Here is a 20,839-nt window from a genome sequence, read left to right as displayed (position 1 = left end):
TATATATATATATATATATATATATATATATATATATATATATATATATATATATATATATATATATATATATATATATATATATTACAGTAGTGCTGACGTCAGTGTTGTTGTCAAGGCTGGGTGTTGTGTGAGAGGTAATATAGGACTGGTACAGATCCTATCCTATTTTTCTCTAGGTCACGTCTGACACAGTTGGAACAATCAGTAGAACAAAGCCAAGCATCATAAAAAATATGTTAGTTCGTTTAGATGAATTCTGATATTCAATATTGTAATTTGAAATGATAGTAATCGTAAAAACAGAGACAGAATGCTTTCACGTGTGGTAGAGAAGGGGTGGATATAAGTGGATCAAGGGAGGTTAATTGGATTGTCAGGGTATAAAGAATGGATTATTGTGATTAGAACATTGTGTGGTATATACAGTATATATATATATATATATATATATATATATATATATATATATATATATATATATATATATATATATATATATATATATATTTATTTATTTATTTATTTATTTACTCGTTAGGGATCATGCAGATAAGCAGGTGGCCATATAAACAATGGGAAACGCAGATAAAAGCAAGGTAAGGAATAATAGTATGAGACGGTAACTACTAATATTAGTTTAAATACATCACTACGAAAATCTAAAAGGTTTATTTACACTAAGACTATTCATAATACACTAATGATCACTGCTGCATTAATAAAAGTGATATGAACACTAATAAAGGCAATTAGGGGTGTAGGAAAAAGATAAATCATTCTAAACACTAAAAATAAAGATCGTTGGATTTGAGAAAGGGAAACATAATTGTGAAATATGAGTGGCCGAGCAGGTGATGAAGAGGTTACAAATCATTTAACAGTTGGGTGATATTTTCAACAAGGATTGGTTGATTAGAAGCTGAGTCATCATCATTGTGAGAGCTGAAGGGTATAAAGATGATGTCTTAGGATGAACCAGAGAGATATATCTTAAAATTCTAGACTAAATACTGACCTAGAATACGGGTAAAAATCCCATGGTTGTTGAAGCATAGTAGTAGTACATTATTAAGTCAACGAAATATGATTAGTATGTAATAAGATATAGACATTATGTGTGTCAGAATTAATAAGATACAGTTGTACACACAATCAAACAAGTATCTTTACAATTTTGTGTGAGATAATGTGACACAACGGACGAAGATTTTGACAACCCTACCGAGACAACAGGAGTTACAGTGTTCATTATGAAATTTATCGGACCCATCCTTATAGCTCCTTTGAAGAGAGTGTGTGTGTGTGTGTACATCCACCACTATGGCACAATGATGAACCATGGAACCGTAAAACTGCATAGACAGGCTAAGAACAAGGAGAATGAGGATAGCTTTGATGAAAACTGTACTGTATATGGAAAGAGGAGAATAGATAAATTGAGGAATAAGTAAATCTATGAAAGTGAGTTCTTAATAAAATAACAGACGGTGATATGAGGTGTATTTAGTAAAGCAGAAGAAAGGATGACGGTAAATAACTAGCAAAATAAAAGATAAAGATATAATGAAGGCCAAACGGTAAAGATGTGGATAAAATAACCATAATAATGTACTAAGTATGAAAAACATAACCATAAACACAAATGGATGGGAGTAATATGATCCTACAAGACGGAAAATATGTAAAAAAAAAAAAATATGTAGCGAACGTAAAATACTTTCTTAGAAATATTACGAAAAAATTTGTTTGAAAAAATCTGTACAAGGAAAAGTTTTATAGGCAGAAGAGTTTAGTAATGCGACTTTCCAAGCAAATTAAGCCATAATTAATGCCACATCATATACAGTACCATGAGAAACAAACAATAATAAGAATAAAATATATCAATTTTTTTTATGAGATCGGACGAAAGATCTAATGAGAAATAAGATGTAAGAAATAATAAACATAAGAATGATAATCCTAAGAGAGAAATTAGGAAGAGCCGCTGTCTTGAGTGTATAGACTGGAGCAACGTGAGAGTAAGCGAGGTGTATACCCTAGGATGTTGTTGTGTAAGATAGAGATGTCATATAGATTACAAGTCATTAAACACAATATTGGGAATACTATTTATTTGTATATACGTATATTAAAAAAAATAATAATTTATCGCTCTGAAAAACAAACAGAATTCAGAAGAGGTTTAGGAAATGAAAGTTTAAATATCTGGTTCATTTACAAACGAACACAGAGCATTGTCTGACATTCAAAACACAAACACCTTTTTATGTAACTGTCATGAATTTTTAAATAACTAACAGGACGAGGGATATAGTTATTCCGGGTATAAATTATAATAATCTAAATGAAATCTTGCAGTGAGGGAGTGTGGAGGAAGGAGACTAAAATTCTACCCAGATGGTATTAGGGAGTATAAGGAAGGTGACTCAAGCCTTCTTATTATACGTAAACTACTGTATATTATCTTTTATTATTCAACATGCGACTCTTACCATGATAAAGGTACTTGTAAAGAAGGATATTTATATACAGACACTAAGAAAATATCTCCTTCGTGACATGCATATTGATAAACACATTCCTCCGTTACTTTATCAACACGGATGACTACTGGAAGTTACTCAATAGTGACCAATCGCCTTGTACCGTCACCCTCACTACCATATCAAAGGTTAACTCCAATGTCAAGTATTAAGATAATGTTTTACTTATAATAAATCATCTATCTATTTTACTTTTTAATTCTTGATAACTTGTTACACTATTTACGAACATCGAATTTACGCTTAAAGGCCAAAACTGTTGCAACACTAATACAATACATCAATTCACAATACCAAAATAAATGTTATTCTGTATTTCCATTCAGTATACAGTATATACTAAATGGGTTTATAGACAGTGTTTAAATGTTTATCATGACTACCCTAACATTGTAGAATATTTTTGTTAGTCGGAGGATGGCCACGAAACATTACAGTGAGGATGGCCACGAGACATTACAGTGAGGATGGCCACGAGACTTAACAAAAATCACAAACCCTAATGTAACTTCTTGTATTACAGGAACTTCAGGAAGATATATAGATTCTACAACAATAAATTTATATAGGCCTACAGACTATATATATTGATGTATACGTACACATTATAATAAGGGTTATAAGCAGTATCAGGGTTAACGTATCTTCCCCCCTAAGGGCTCCAAATTAATTGAATCCTTGCCTGAGAAGTTCCAAACATATGTGAAAAGTCCTCGATCAAAGTCTAGACACTAACAAGTTTACGGACAACTTGAGAAAACTCGGATGACGCAGTGGGGGAACCCTGATGACGCACGACTTCCCTTTCTCCTTCTTCTTCCTCTTCTCTCCCTTCACCCATTCTCCTCCTCTATTCTTCCGTCTCTCTTTCCCTCCTTACTTCTATTCTCCTCCTTTATCCTTCCTTCTCTCCTTCCCTCCTTTCATCCATTCTCCTCCTAAATCTTTCATTCTCTTCTTCCCTCCCTTTAACAATACTCCCTCTCTAGCATTCTGTCTCTCCTATCCTCCTTAATTCATTCCATTTCACGTTTACTCTTTCCGACCTTTTTCTCTTCTCCCTCTATCCTTCCTTTTCGCCTTCTCTCTTTTATTCCTTCTATTTCACGTTTACACTTCACTCCATTCCGCTTTTAATCTCACTTCATTCTCCCTTTCTTCCTTTTCACTTTGTCCTTTTCTTCTCCCCTTCTACTTTCCTATCCGCTCCCGTCTTTTCCCTCCACTATGTCTCCCTTCTTACCTTCCTCTCTATCCTTCTTCCTTTCCCCTTCTTCCCCTTCCCCATCTTCGCCATCTCCCCTTCACCTCTTCCCCCTCATATTTTTCACCTCCTGTCACTTCTACCCCCCCTCCTCCCCAACGTCTCTGGTGGCACAAGTCGTTAAGCTTCTCAACCCTTTACTGAAAAACATTTAAGTAATTATTTTCTTCCCTTTTGTATATTGATTATTGTAGCACGATCATGTGTCCACCTGTGTCAATATCTTCACCCCGTCACGTGATATATGCCACATTAGTCTTTATTTCTTCCTGTAGTGTTATCATACGAATATATAGCAGCTTACACGCCTTACCACTTAGTTCCTGCACGCTCGAGAGAACATGTTTTATTAGTTTACCACCACTAGATTTAAGTAAACCTGACCTCACTAAATGAAGTTGAATATTTTAAGTGGTTTAACTTTACCATGATAAATTCCATGCTGTATTTAGTTGAATATTTAAGTGGCTTAAGTTAATGTTGACTTATGCATTTGCTTATGGTTTGCATTATAAAGTTTGTAAGAAAGAATATTAAGGACTTTTACACCTGATAAGTTACGCTTGTGATGGGTCTTATAGGTGATTGAGGAAGGAGACTCAGAGATTGTTGCTGAAGCACTTGACCTCTGCTGGTTGTTATAACATTTCCAGACTTTAGTACATAGTTGCATTTAAAACGACTGATTTATTTATTTCCGCATTATAACAACCGCAGTAAACTAGGCCATCTCTTTCTGTTTATTGGCACACCACATACATTAATGGCCATTGTTACAGTGATGTTCATTTAAAATCTCAATAATGGTGTGTTTTAGGAGGTTATCAGGTGCTCAGTCCTTATACAGAAGGGAAAGACGGCCGTGTTATAACAAGAAATGAGTAAGGAACTAATCAGTCTAGTATGGTGAAGAGAGGCACCCCAGAGTCTAGTATGAAACATAAGCAAATGCTGTACTCACTAAGGCTTTGCTTCTGTGGGGAAAATAAATCGTATAAAAAAGGTAAGAAAAAGCGAGAAAAAACTTTTACATTTTCACCATCAACTTATTTATGTTTTAACATCTGATTTTTGTTTTTTATTTGTTGTGCCCTGGTGAATTTGCTAAAGTTTATTAGTACGACGGTGTAAAGGTGGTTGGTGGGGAGGGTGGGGTGTGCTGGGTAGCGGAGGGGGGGGAGGGAGGGTGGAACAACACGAGCTGTAAATACCTTCTGTGGTTCCCCGGTAATTTGTAAAGAAGATAATGCAAATAAATTTAATATATATATATATATATATATATATATATATATATATATATATATATATATATATATATATATATATATATATATATATATATATATATATATATATATATATATATATATATACATATAACTTGGTATTGTGATGGTATTTATTTAGTGTATAAGCATGCATAGGTATATTTAGTTATCTAAAGGCTGAGCTACGTTATATAAATGTTAAAGTGTTCCTGAAATATATAGGTAGTCTACAAATATAAAAGCGAGTTTCAAGGAAACATAAGCAATACTCACGTTAGTGACAGAGATTATTAAACAACCTGTGACAAAAGTACTAAAATAATACATACACTCATATTGTGAGCTGAAGATATTTAATATATCACAATGATATTGCTTATGATATTTATCTAGACTGCGTGTTCGTATCCCACCAAACTGTTAAGAGAATTGTCCGAGCTTTTATTTCCTCGTACAGCTAACTTTGTGAATCATACCAGCTCAGCAACAGTGAACTAAGCAAAGTGTATAACTCCACGAGTGAAGCGCAAGGAAAATGTATATATGTAATATAATGAAACAGAGTTTTCTATACTTGACGTTTGATCCTGACTGTTGTGTTCAGGGAATATTATTTCCCTTTATCCACAGTTATGCAACTTTGATGAAATACCAAAGTTTTCGGAAAAGCGATTCTCCCTGAAAATTCAGTTTAGCCTTTTGCCAACATGTCGGCCACGAGTGTTCCGCTTATTATATTTCCTGACACTTTTAGAGACTAGAAAGTGGGCACAGAAGCTCCAGTCATCCAGTGAATTTGTCGTCTTAACCCTTTGTCTGAAACGAAATTGTTTAACAGTTAGTAACGAGAGTTGTGCTGCTGTGAAATATTGAACTCCGGCAACAACGACTTTAGGAAGCTAAGCCTTGAGAGGAGGAAATATTCCTTGTGTCAGAATGTTACTCTTAATGATCACAGTCTGGATGAGTCAACACATCAACTGAAAGATAACACCATCACTCGAAAAACTTTAGTTAATAGCAATGATAATAATGATAATATTAATAACAAATATTTCGAAGTTCTTATATAAAAGCAACACTGCCTCACCCTTTGTTGTGGCATCTCTCTCCACCATCATCATAATAACATTAATTATAAATCAGTGTTTCTCTGCGGGGAACTAAAAACAACATCACCTCATCTTCATGGAAAGATTGTGGAAAATATAGAGAAATTTCTTGCTGCAAAAATTTTACTCCTGGCAAGTAACAAAATTAAACACATTTTTGTTTTGTCTTTTTGATTTTGGGATCGTCGCAAAATATCAGCCAGCCAAATTTCGTTTTATTATAGTTGTTATTTAACCCTAAAATATTAACAGGCTGCCTAAATCACAATATACTTATTTAAGGAAGCAATACAGACCAAAGTGCAATCAGTAAGAAAACTTATCGCCACATTTTCACCTCAAAATATAAAGATATGATAAACGAATAAAGTTGAATCACCAAGTTTGGAACATGATGATGATAGCAGCTATTGAATTCCATGGCCAAATGTTATTAATAATGTCCTTTATAATTTTCAGAATGTAGGAAGGCTGTAATTATAGTCCTCTAGAATTCCCAAAATGATCATACTTTGAAATAAATAAATTATATCAGTAACACTAATTTATATATTAATGTTGCTAAATAAACATAACAATAAATGCCTTATAACGTCGTAACAAACACGGTAACATCATCAACATCTGTAATAACCATCCCAAGTTTCTCTCTGGTAGTATCATTACAGTCTAGAGATAATATAAAAGATACTATAACTAAACCTTATAAAAAAAATAGTTTGTTAGGTTTTATTCGATATTAAGAATTACAAAGTATATATATTGCCTTTCACAATCATATGAAACGAAAAATATATTATAGTGTTGTAGTTTATATTTTTGTGAGAAACATGTGGCATACAAGTGTCAGCCAAGCATCGTCACTAACAGTCAGTAGGGAGTCATATGTTCTAATAATTTACGTATTATATTTGTTAAACTTTCTATTATGGTGTAAGTGTGATACTGTAACAAAAATTCTTGCCTTTCACCAATAGTGGGATTAATAATAATAGTAATAATGATAATAATAATGATAAAGAGTATATATATATATAATTCTGTGTAAAGGTAACAGAGAAAATAATGTTGACCTGAGTGTGTGACTCTAGGCGGGAATCACAGTAACAGAGACTCTTAGTAGTATCATAAGTCAATATTGTATTCATGTCCCTTCAGTACAAAATGATTTCGAAACATTCATAAAAACTTGATCATGTATAATGAACCATTGTGTATATGTCGCGTCGCTCTAACGTAGTATCTGTCATTTTAGTGAATTGTACCACCGAGAAATATATTCTTGTATTCCGTTGTGTATTTTTTTTAATACGAGTTAAGTTTTAAAATTAGAGTTTTATTTGTTTTAGACGAGAAAGAGCTTCAACAAACCACTGTGTCTCTCATACACTTGGCATATAACACTCAGACTAGTTTCACACGCACACAGACTATTACAAGTAAGTGTCTTACTCCCACAGTTATGACGAGTGCATAAGTTATGTGTGGTATATAGCACAACTGAAAGGATGCCGATTACAGAGAGAGAGAGAGAGAGAGAGAGAGAGAGAAAGAGAGAGAGAGAGAGAAAAAAAAGAAGGATGATAAAAAGAGAGAGAAGAGGACGGTAGGAAAATCATGTCTCGATTTATTGGTTCTTGTTTTGGCTTTAAGATCTGTCTCAACGAATTAGATTTTCCCCCAGACGAAAAAAAAATATATATATGATTCATCTCTTCATTCACATATTTGCCAGATATTTAAGTCATCAAAAACAAACTCTATTTTAGTCATTACTTTGTGTTTCAACTTTTTACGGTGAGATAACGTGACATAAACCAGAGGGATGGGAACACTACCTCACGTGATCTCAACGACGATACATAAATTAACTCTCAGCATCGAATTTATGTTATGTATTCATGCGCATGTATTTGTATACTGTACTTAAATAGAACTGTTTATGCCTCGTGTAGTTGGCATTAATGAATATCTGCTTCTCGGGATAAGTCAGGCTTGTAATTACATGTGTGTGTACAATATCGGTAAGTGATAGTAATTGTGTGAACATTTCATATAAGTCATGGGTGAGATTTTACTGGATGATCCCCGCTTCAGCTTCACGTCACAGTATAATAGTGAATAATGATAATCGCATATGTTGTACTTGAGAAGCCAGACATGTTAAAAGGTACGGTCGATATTGCTTATCTGTTAACATCGAACACACACACACACACACACACACACACACACACACACACACACACACACACACACATCAACAACGAGTGTTTTTCTGGAGTTATATCATCAACAGCCACAGGTGTGTACAGTATTGTGGTTAGTTATCCCTTCACTAACCTACACAACAACCAATGAATTATCTGCGATTCTTGAACACCTGTAAGTTCTCTAGCAAAACCACTTTAGACGTTGAGATAGGTTAATGAAATGTAAATTAATACTCCCCTGAGAATTAATATTTGCGTCTGAATGGATTATTATGTGCTGGAGGTTTTGATTTGGCTGTAGGTAAAAGTTGTCTTATTTTGATGTAATTGATAAGTTGGTTATTATTAGGTGTGAGGTGTTTATCTTTGGATTAAATAGTAAGTGAGTTAAGCTTATTTTTACGTCTATATACCTGTGTTAATTATGTTTTACCAGTGTTGACTATTCTCTGTTCTTTCTCTTGCTCTTTTTATTTCTACCCCTTCTCTCTCACTGTCTTTATTACTTTCTCTTTTTTTCTTTTTCTCTATTTCTTTAATCTCTCCTCTCTATCTGTTACTCTCTCTTTATTTCTATCTCTTCTCTCTATGTCTCTCTATCCAGTCTTTATTTCCCACTTTCTCAATTTTTTTTCTTTAATTATATATTTTTCTATCTTTTCATTCTTACTTTCTTTCTCACCTTCTCTCAATATTTCTCACCTTTTCGATTCTTTCTCTAAATTTTATGTTTTTTTTTTCTCTCACTTTCTCTTGCGGAACATCTTACCTTACCAGCTCAGGAAATTTGTGTCACCTGCAAACTCCATCTTTCTCCTTTCTCACCGCTACCTTCTTTGTTTGTTTGTTTGTTTGTTTGTTTCTTTCTTTCTTTCTTTCTTTCTTTTAATTTTCCATTTCAGGGAACTTATATTTTTTTGTAGAACTTTCTTTTCTTTTCTCTCTTTTATCTACCTCTTTCCCTTCTCTCTTCCTTTTATCTCTCTCTTTTTTCTCTCTCTAAACATCTTACCTCACCAACACTGAAAATTTAAACCTTAAACCTTTCTCCCCGGCAATTCTCTCTCTCTCTCTCTCTCTCCTGTTTTTATTCCAGTTTCCAACTTATCATTTCCTTTGTCTATGATGTCGTCTTGGACAGCCAACTTTATTTCTTTATATTTTCTTTCTATAATTTCTCCCTTGTGAATCGCGCTGAACCTCCTCTCTCTCTCTCTCTCTTTCTCTCTGTCACTTCTTTGCATTTTTCGTTCCTTTGTTACAGTTTTAATTCGTTAATCTTATTACGACCTCTCCCTTATATACACACAAACACACTGTTTTCTTTCTTCACCATTTTCCTTTATGATTTCTCTCTCTCTCTCTCTCTCTCTCTCTCTCTCTCTCTCTCTCTCTCTCTCTCTCTCTCTCTCTCTCTCTCTCTCTCTCTCTCTCTCTCTCTCGCCTGCTTTGGTAAGGGAAGTTGCAAGACTAGTAGAGACGGGGATACGTGTTCTTTGTCTTGCTTCTCCCCTCATTTATCTTTGTCTCCCCTCTGTCTCCTTGTGTGTGTGTGTGTGTGTGTGTGTGTGTGTGTACGTGTGTGTGTGTATGTGTGTGTGTTAGTCTTCATTTATTTATCTTTTTTCTTTCTTATTTTGGTTTTGTTTTCGATTTTTTTCTAGATTACTTCTTTGTGATTGTCTCCTAGTCTCATCCCCTGTGTGCCTTTTAGTCTCTCTCTGTATCTCCCTATGTCTCTGTATCTTCTTCTATATGTCTCCCTGTGTGTGTCTCTCTCCCGAGGTCTCTCAGTACATCAATCTCTCTGTATTCTCTTATTTTACTTGCAAATATTATTTTTCTTTCTGTCTCTTTTTTGCACAGTGAGAATTTCTCTTTCATCTTCTCTTTCTGTTTCTGTCCATGCATGCATTTCTCTCCGTCTCTCTTTGTCTTACTCCTTTCACGTCTTCTCCTGATTCCCTTGGCTTCTCTCCCTCTCTTGGTATCAATATCTCACTACCATTTATTCTTCTCCTTCTCCCTTTTCAACCAATTTCTGCATGGTGTCTATATACTGTACCTAGTTTATTATTCTGACTCTGTAACCGACCCATTTGCGTTTATCTCTCTCTCTCTCTCTCTCTCTCTCTCTCTCTCTCTCTCTCTCTCTCTCTCTCTCTCTCTCTCACCTCTTACCTGATGGAGTGTAGACAGCTGAGGGAAGCGGCAGGGAAGGTGAGCTACATCTCCCACATTTGCAGTAACATCAGTGACAGTGTTGTTCTCGAGGTTCGCCTCCGGCAGGATGTGTCGGATGTCCCACACAGGATCCTCCGTCACCGTCTCTCCTGCAGGGTTCAAGAAAAACAAGACTTAATTATATATACTGTATATCTAAAATAGTTACTGCAATTTTTTGGTCTTACGAAAACTTACCGAATATTTGTTTTTTCGTTTATTATATGATTGTTGTTGTAGTAATATAGTTACATCCCGATGCATCTTAATGAACTTCGATTATCGAAAAAAACTCAAATTTGGGGATAATTTTTTATTTGGTATATATATATATATATATATATATATATATATATATATATATATATATATATATATATATATATATAATATAATAATAATAATAATAATAATAATAATAATACTAGCCACCATTTTATTTCTTCCAAAGAACGGTAGTTCATATTAAATGTTTGTTTTTGTGTTGATATAATCTTGCTACATCTCGTTGTACTGAAGTATACGTATACCATGAAGGAAGATTCAAAATAGCTGTATATTTCTGAGTATAATTAAGTATATTGTTCGTCGGTTCTATTTCTCCTCAGAGCAACACAAAGTTCAGACGAGATATTCCAGCAAGTGTAGAGATTGTTGCCGTCCGTCTCTCTCCCTCTCCTACCTGCCAGGACAAACACCCCAGCTTAACTAGGTGATAAAAAAGAAACTGTGGAAATACGTGATCCACCTTTTCTGTTCTTCCACCAACCAACATTTAAAGACACCCTGAAAAGAGGTGTGAAATTCATTTAAAGGTCAGTCCTTCTTTATTTTCGTGTGAGGGAATCGAATTATTATGAAAAAAAAGTCCGAAAACATACCGGGTGTGTTCCCTTCACCTCAGAGGTAAACTAAAATTTCAAGCTAAATGTGAATTCCTGTTAGGAGAACAAATATTTTCTCCTTCATCGGCTTGTTACTTGTTAGAAATTTATAGCGCAAAGTGAAATTATGTAAATTGTTTCTCCATAGTTAACACCTAACCTGCAGAAGCTAAATTGTGATAATTAGGTGTTAAATTTTGTGTTGGCGCTAGCGATCCTATCCTGCCCCCACCCGCATCCCAAGTTAATTAGTGGTAGGTAATCTGATTCATCTAGTATTCAGCGTGACGAGGAAAAGACTCAAAATTATTCATCCATTGCTAATGAACACTGAGATGAGCTTTGATTTTGAGCATCTGTTATTTTATTTTCCGTTTAGAGAGTCGCTGAGGAACATATACATGACAGGACTCCACACATTAAGTGACTTACAGCCTAAAACAGATGGCATATCATAGTTTTACCTGACTATAACGGCATATTCCATCCGCAGTATTATATCACAATAAACATCATAATTTATTTACCTGCAATTTATAAAACAATAAAACAACGTATCAACTAAAAACACGAAAACAAGAATAATTCCACCAAATGACTATAAAATCGCTTTAGCGTGGCGAGACTAGCAACACTAATATGATGAACGAACACTCACTCAGTTCCCTTGAAAATATGGCGGTAGTAATTTTGATGATCATAGGTATCGAGCGTTAACTACACACACACACCTCGGACCTCACTATGTTTACGACACTACCTTCTCGAGATGTAGGGGACCATTGTGTATTGTTGGTCATGGCAGGTATTACTTAAGCTGGTCATGACACAGGTATTACAAGCTGGCCATAACACAGGTACTACTAAGCTGGTCATGACACAGGTACTGCTAAGCGGATTATGATACAGGTACCACTAAGCAGAATATGATACGGGTACTACTAAGCTGATTATGATACAGGTACCACTAAGCTAATTATAATACAGGTACTACTAAGCTGATTATGACACAGGTACTACTAAGCTGATTATAATACAGGTACTATTAAGCTGATTATGACACAGGTACCACTAAGCTGATTTTGACACAGGTACCACTAAGCTGCTTATGACACAGGTACCACTAAGCTGATTATGATACATGTACTACTAAGCCGATTATGACACAGGTACTACTAAGCTGATTATGATACAGGTACCACTAAGCTGATTATGACACAGGTACCACTAAGCTGATTATGACACAGGTACTACTAAGCTGATTATGACACAGGTACTACAAGCTGGCCATAACACAGGCACAGCGAAGGCCAAAGACTGCCTCGCCTGGATTAATTTTTCATTAGATTTATTTCTGAGTCTGTCCAGTGCGTGTCCAGTATTTCATGATGAACTGGTGTAAAGTATGTATAGGGGTAAGAATTGCGTCTGATCAAGTCTCGTTTATGTCTTTGAGAAATTTCGATCTCTGAATGAATGATTTGACCTTTGAAGACCACCGTAGCATCTTCTGTCTGTTAGTTATGTTTACAAAAATTCGTTGATATTTCAAACTTGTTAACCTTTATATAAAATTCTAACTACATATGACTATTGCGTCCCCATTCTTTTTTTTTTCAGTTCATCGGATAATATAAAAATTCTCTTCGTGTTCCTACACTCTTAGTCTAGCTATGATTTCAAGATAAATCTCTCTAAATGTCAATTGAAACTTGTAACAAAACACAGAAACTTGCAACACGACTCAATATTTTCTCATCATTCTTTGTCAACCTTTTCAGTCCTCGAAGGTTTAAGTGCATGTGGAGTTTTAGTTGATGACTTGGAGATTAGACAACCCAGTTTATTTCACCTGGATATTAGACACCCCAACTAGTTACACCTTAACGTAACGTAATCTAACTCAATCTAACCTACCCAACCATAACCTAGTCTAATCTAATCCCACCTCCTCACCCAGTTGACGATAGGGTAGTTAATATTCAGGTTAAATAAGCTGGGGTGTCTAATATTCAGGTGTAATAAGCTGGAGTGTCTTAAATTCAGCTGAAATGGGCTGGAGTGTCTAATATTCTGGTGAATTAAGCTGAGGTGTGATGACAGCGGGAGGAGGTGAGGTAGTGGAGGAGGTGACAGGGAGGAAGGAAGAGATGGGTGAAGGAGATGGGGCAAGCAAGGAGGAAGGTGAGTGAAGCTGATAACGCACGCATGTGGTGAGGGTGGGAGGGGCTGATGGAGGGAGAAAAGAAGGGAGAGAAGGAGGGAGGAAGTGTGGGAGGGTAGAAGGAAGGAAGGGAGAGAGGGAGGGAGGAAGGATGAAGGGAAGGAAGGAGTGAGGTAGGGTGGGAGGTAAAATGGAAGGAGGCAGGAAGAGAACGAGGAAGGGAGGGAAGGAGGAAGGAAGGATGAAGAAAGGGAGGAATGAGGAAGGGTGGAAGGAAAGAAGGAAAGGATGAAGGGGGGGGGAGTAGGAAGGAAGAGAGGGAGCTAGATGGATGTAAATCGTATAAACATAGGATAGACAGACAGACAGATAGATACGTAATACAGTACAGTATTGAGTTGGATAAACCCATATCTTGTCCTTGTTAACTTGGGTTCCAATGAGGTAACCTCGCCTCATAATTTAAAATAAACCATCAAATAGAAGTAACAACACTATAATTTTCAAGATTCAGCCGTCTCTAATTTTCGAGTAAAAACAAGAGAAACGTCAATGGAGACCGATATCAACACAGAGAAAGATGAATTACATATATAAAAAACCCAAAACCTAGTCACTTACTACTACTCATAATCAAGATATACCAACGTATATATACAGGGTACATATTCATTTTGATGCATTCATAACCACACCCAAATATTCATAAATCTGATATATATATACCACTAGTGTAGACTTTCATTACCCTCCTCCCTCAGTAGCCTAAACCTCAAGAGGAGGAAGAACGACCACAGGAGTATGTGAACCATGAATAAGGCAGGAGTGGCGGGGCGTCAGGCGGATGTGAACGTAGCAATCAGTGACACCGGCTGGGGCATAGCTCACGACGCCCGCCACCAATATTGCTATGTTGCGCTGGTAATGACCATCTGCGCCAACCAAGTCCCCGAACCTGCCACCCTCCTCCTCCTCATACCTTCCTCCTCCTCCTCCATTTACCTTTGTGATATACTTATCTCTATATTTTCACTTTCTGTACCGCACTTGTGGTAGATTCTGTTCTTTATTATATCAGAAGAAAAGCTGTGCTCTTTTTCAGTTTATTTTTTGTCGTGTGGCAGTTAACGCAAAGCTCGAGTTCAGGGATTTCGAGTTTTCAGATAACTTCAGACACAGTGCAAAAATATGGAATGGTAGTACTGTAAGTACTGTAACACTTGTGGGTTAGGTATGATTGAACAGTATAGAGATTGTATTTTTGAGTTAAGACAGCAGGATTATTCCATCTTTCAGGTGCTTCTCATTATGATGTATAGAATATTACTTAAGGGATAGTGGATAGAACGGAGAGACACTTGGACAGACCAAAAACCAGATAACCGGAAGTAAACACAGATAGAAACAGAGAAGTTTAGGTTTATATAAGTGAGTAACAAAGGAAATTAACGAGGTCATCATCAACACCTGTCAACAAACACCTGAGGAACATTGTTAACTGTTGCCGTGATCATTAACCTTCCAAGATAAGAGTTCAGGTGGGCAAAGACGTTTCCTGTCCTCTGATTGGCAATTATTATGGCACGGGTATTGTAGTCCACCAACCCACCCCTTCCCCCCCCCCACCCCTGCCGTCCTTACATAGAAACGAGTACTTGTCGACCTCCATCACCTGTTTGTGTGTGTTCTGGTGCCAATGGATCGGTATGTGTTTTTTCCAGTTGAAAGATTCTACCACTAGATGGCAGCTTAGGCGAAGGAGGTCTCTTTTTGGCTACGTTTTATGGTCAATTCATGCAGAACTTTATCAATATTTCATGCGTAAGATCATCTAAAGCAGACCTCTTATGTACTGTTGTCTTCGTAAATTCATCAGACCTTTTCAAGCTACTGTATTAGTAATCAGAAAATATCCAGTGAGTTATTACAATCATCTTTATTTTGAGTTACATTTAACATATGTAAATCTAACACCATTGGCGTAGATGGCATTTATAATGAGACTATTCCTCTGTTTCCACCTCTTGCGTGTGGTTGATCAGACGAAGCAGATGTCTCAAGAAAATAAAAGAGAGAGATAGGAGAAAAATACAAGAAAAGCGTAGAAACGCGATGGGAAAAGGATGAAATCTGGGGTAGAGACACGACATAAACATTCTTCATAAACTCAGTCTTTGGTAGGATAATTTTCTTTTAGATGCCTTGTTTATACATTGTCTAATAAGGTCAGTTACATTGGCTCCAGCTCACTGACACTCATACTGTACATCACATAATCACGGACTTCACTATTTATAACCTCAGTATGATATAGTCTATACCAACATTATGTGGGACACTTCGATATTTGTGGAATCAGGTGGCCATCGCCCTCTCCCGTCTGTTGTGTTGGTTCATAGGAGTTCCTTGGGCTTTGTCATAGCTTGATAATTGAAAGCACAGCTGGCTCTGTTAATACGAGTTGATGATGAAGCTCGCGTTGGTTCTGTTGTTGCTGACTGACAAGAGATCTATTGTGACTTTGATAATATTGGACACTTTATACCTTACTGGTATTCTTAGTATGGGAGTGATGGTAATAATCGATAGTACTGAATAATGAGGGTACCATTGGTTCTGTTGGGTGATAAAGTATTCATTAGACCAGACAGTGATAAATTAGAGCTTCACGTTGGTTGTGTTGGCTCTGGGTGATGAAGTTCTCGTTGGACCTGGTAATGACGGCTCTGTTGGCTATAGTGGTATTGAAATATAAAGAATAGCTTATGGTTCTAATATCTCCCCAATTTATCGACAATTAATAAGAATATGCGAGAGAGTTATTGTATGTCAATAGGTGGATAAAAAGATGAAATTCCACAGGCTTTGTATAGTTATTCTCTCGCTTTTATATCATCACCATCGGGTGTGTGTGCGTGTGTGTGTTATGAAGGCACACCGCATCAGTCTCCTTCCATCACCTTGTCTGCTGATGCATACTTTATTACTCGTGTATTTTTCTTAAATTTATTCCCAGAGTTGTACTACTTACCATTTCTCTCGAGAATTTTTATGCAAACTTCGTTGAATTTAAATAATTTACTACACTCAATAATTCTATGAACATATCCAAAGATCAGAGCGTTTTCACTTACTCAGATTATTTAGATAAATTTTAACTTTCAGCAAACTAAAACAAGAAAAAATATTTCATATGTTTAGAAAAAATATATTCGACATATACTGTAAAATAATGGTACATTTAGGTTTATCTCAGTACATATATTACTACGTGTACAATAAACCTTCCTGTAAATATATTCATGTACCAAATATAAAACACCAACGATTGAATTTATTATAGAATAGTTAATGGTTTTTTCTCGATTGTCTGTTTTTTCGTTGTTAATGCTGATGATGATATTTGACGTACACACTACTACTACTACAATTACTACTTTGCTCTCACTCGGAATCAAGTATGACGATCGTCCAGCTATGATACAATGTTATGAATTATTAAGGATGTCGCCTAAGTTAGTGAGTTCTGAGGTGACTAAAGAGGTCGATACGGGACCGGCAGGGTCGATCACAGATGTTACACATGTGGAGGGCTACATTTAGTGCGGGAGGGGCGGCGGCAGCGTCTTTCCGGCAAGGCGCTTGTCTGCCTCGGTTTGTAGTCGGGCTAGCTCGAAAGTATTGACACATTCTCGCGTGGTGCTCCTCCAAGCGTTACGGTGTGGAGTAATCGTCTCCCAGGTGAGGGGGTCGATTTGGCACTTATCAGTTTGTCTGAAGACTATCCTTATACCTTTTCAGCTGCCTGCCAGCATTACGTTTACTATTCGTTAGTTGACTGTAAAGTAGCTGCTTTGGCAGTCTACTGTCGTCCATGCAGGTAACATGGCCAGTCCAACGTAGTTGTTCACGGATAATGGTAGCCTCAATACTCTTACAGTTAACACACACACACACACACACACACACACACACACACACACACACACACACACACGAGCTTCAGAAATACAATTTAAGTTCCTTCGAAAATGAACATTTTCACTATTCATTCACAAATGATTACTCGAGGGTTTTTTTCACATAAAATAAAATTCTCGGGAAAATCAACTCAAATTCAATTTTCTATTGTATTTATATGTAAAAGAGGAAGAGAGTGTTAAAATGTGTGCAATTGATTTATGTTCTGTATTGTTACCTTTGATTGCTTGGTGGGAGTATTTTGTTGTTCTATGTTTAAGCTTTTGTACCTCTCTCCCTCTCTCTCTCTCTCTTCTCTTCTCTTCTCTTCTCTTCTCTTCTCTTCTCTTCTCTTCTCTTCTCTTCTCTTCTCTTCTCTTCTCTTCTCTTCTCTTCTCTTCTCTTCTCTTCTCTTCTCTTCTCTTCTCTTCTCTTCTCTTCTCTTCTCTTCTCTTCTCTTCTCTTCTCTTCTCTTCTCTTCTCTTCTCTTCTCTTCTCTTCTCTTCTCTTCTCTCCTCTCCTCTCCTCTCCTCTCCTCTCCTCTCCTCTCCTCTCCTCTTCTCTCATCAGAAGTAGTCAGGTCGTCTCCCCTCACTGTAATCTCCCTACTGTACCTCTCCTCTATACCATATTAAAGACAGTGGACCATGACAACCGTAGCAAGAGAGATCATTAACCCCCCTTCCTCCCTTTCTCCCATCACCCCCTTCCCCCTCACCTCATCCATCTCTGTCCATCATCACAATCTCTCTCTCTCTCTCGCTCTGTTTCATCCAACTTCACCCACTTCTTCTTGTTCTTGTTCTTCTTCACTTCTATGATGGATGTGGCATGACCTTTAGATTATTATTTTGCTTCCTATTGCTTTTTCTTCATTCTTCTTTTACTCTCCCCTCTGAGCTCTCCATTTCCCCTTTCCCAGATGAAGGTGGGAAAGGCTGAAGGTGGGAAAGGAGTGATAATGAACAAATGAAATTATAAGTATATTTTTTTACCAACGTAGATCAAAATATTACACTTCATCTTAATAATAAATAATTATATTTACACGGGATATTCTCCTTTGTGTCTGTCTGTCTGTCTGTCTGTCTGTCTGTCTGTCTGTCTGTGTGATAAAAAGTAATCCTAAAATCAGGTTTATCGACTTAGATAAAACTCTGTAACTCAATTGGGTTTTCGTTTAAGTGGATTAATATGGATGAGTGAGTCAAAGGTCAAGGTCTCGTGTTAAGGGTCAAGGAGAACAACTGACATGCATACAGTAAATACTTGTCCAATTTTAAAGATTCTTGTGATCTAGGTCGAGTGTGTGGTTATAATGTAGCCGCCAAAGTGAGTGAGAGGATAGTGTTATGTTTCTTCCATGAGGACAAGCAACAGTGAGGAATAGTCTTATGAGGACAACGATCAGGGAGGAATTGTCTTAAAAGGACAACCAACAGGGAGGAATAGTCTTACGAGGACAACCAACAGTGAGGAATAGTCTTAAAAGGACAACCAACAGGGAGGAATAGTTTTACGAGGACAACCAACTGTGAGGAATAGTCTTATGAGGACAACGACTCCTCTTTCCTCATAACATGTTTAATAATATATTTCAGTTTTATAATAATTTTTCCCTAAATATAAGACTTCCAGATATACATAAAGTTGATATTAGGTTATTGCAGGAAACACGACAAGAAAAAACTTTTAAAATAACATTAACATCACCTTAACTCTGAGAACTAATCCTCCCAACCAATACTTTTACAACAATAACATCAGGAGCTTTTAACTACACAAACAAGAAGTTCTATCCCCTCTGCCGGCACATCCTTCAGGCCGCCTCTGGATCACCCCGACAAAAACTCTGAGATAAATGGCATAACACGTTGAGTTTGTTTTGATTTTTGTCTATAGTTATCGATGGTTGGAGGTTAGTGCTGTTGGCTTTTTGATTACTGCTCTTACGCGTCTTCTGTTCTGATAATGTTGATGTTATATTACTGAACTACGCTTCATTAACTAAGGTCTTTACGAAATTACTAAACACACTAGTCATCAACAATTGGATATTAAAAGACGTTAATCTCTCTGGCTTTTGTAATTTATAATGAAATATTTTACGGAGAAATGATGTATTAAAGTATTAGTGTTTTTGTACAGCGTAAGCCAAAACAATGTTGGTTGGTGGTGAGGTGGTTGTATTTCCTTCCTTATTTTATTTTTTATTTTGTAGGAAAGAGAGAAGGAGAGAGAGTTCAGGTCGGGATATAGAAAACTTATATTTTTTATCTCTGTGTACGTACAGTATACGTTTGAGAGAAAGTCATATCTGAGAATTAATACATAAAATACATATACAGTATACATATATCTCTCTATTACAATGCCGTAACAGAGAGAGTGATTTTTATTTTTGTGATGTTCTGTCAGTCGCCGCCTCCTTGACTTCTTTGAATTTGTGGATGTACTATTATGGACAAAAGTTCGTTCCCTGTGGTGAAGCTGAGTCACGGGAATGAGACTCCGAACTGACTTACCCTGACTGTCATCTGGTGAGGCTGTGCTATTTTATCTCATTTGGGGGTCGATACTGCTTAATCTCTACTCTTCCCTCGTTATTCTGTGTTCTTTTGTGTTTCTCTATTTTGGTTTTCTTCTCCATCTCGTTTTCATTGTTGAGTTTTACACGTACTAGGAATTCGTCTCATCCTTTATCATTCCTCTTAATATTTCTGCATCCTTCAAGTGCTTTCTCATCCTCTCATTTACTGTTATATAATATTTCAAGGACGTCTATTCTTATTTATCCTCATCCTTTTCTCTCTAGGCACAACTGTGTATATATTTAAGCTAAAAAAAATGCCCACAAGCAATAAATTTCTTCGAGGACAAACATGAAAAAAAATTCATTTGCATTTTCTGCTTGCAACCACACACTCACCTAACCAAATTCAACCTAACCTAACCTAACCTAACCTAAAATAATCTAACCTAACCTCTCACTTTTCTGTTTTGTTCCCCTTTGCTCGCCATATCTCACCAGCTGATATTTTAAAACTATTTTGCTCTGGAATCTTTGGATGTATATACCGTATTTTCCTTTTGTTAAGTAGAGGTGAAGGTCATCATTTTAAACGCTGAGTGTGGAATATTTTGTGTCAGATCGATTGTAATAGTGTACAATATTCTAATTACGTTTCAGTGAGGTTAG

At 36.4% G+C, this 20,839-nt stretch overlaps 1 protein-coding gene across 2 annotated transcripts in view; it reads right to left on the bottom strand.

Annotated features, from left to right (window-relative positions):
- The window catches only part of LOC121857720, a 128,334-nt gene that overhangs the window by 31,905 nt on the left and 75,590 nt on the right, over positions 1-20,839 (bottom strand). Inside the window, exons 3-4 of one of the 2 annotated variants that reach the window (XM_042353823.1) lie at positions 10,591-10,742; positions 9,241-9,243 (exon numbers count right to left, since the gene is read on the bottom strand). In XM_042353823.1, the coding sequence (XP_042209757.1) occupies positions 9,241-9,243; positions 10,591-10,742 (155 nt within the window). The remainder of the gene's footprint in view (positions 1-9,240; positions 9,244-10,590; positions 10,743-20,839) is intronic. The other variant, XM_042353824.1, reaches the window with a different exon arrangement.

Source organism: Homarus americanus, unplaced genomic scaffold (assembly GCF_018991925.1).
Source record: "Homarus americanus isolate GMGI-L3 unplaced genomic scaffold, GMGI_Hamer_2.0 scaffold16712, whole genome shotgun sequence".
Taxonomy (NCBI): Eukaryota; Metazoa; Arthropoda; class Malacostraca; order Decapoda; family Nephropidae; genus Homarus; species Homarus americanus.
This window is presented reverse-complemented; position numbering and strand designations above follow the sequence as displayed.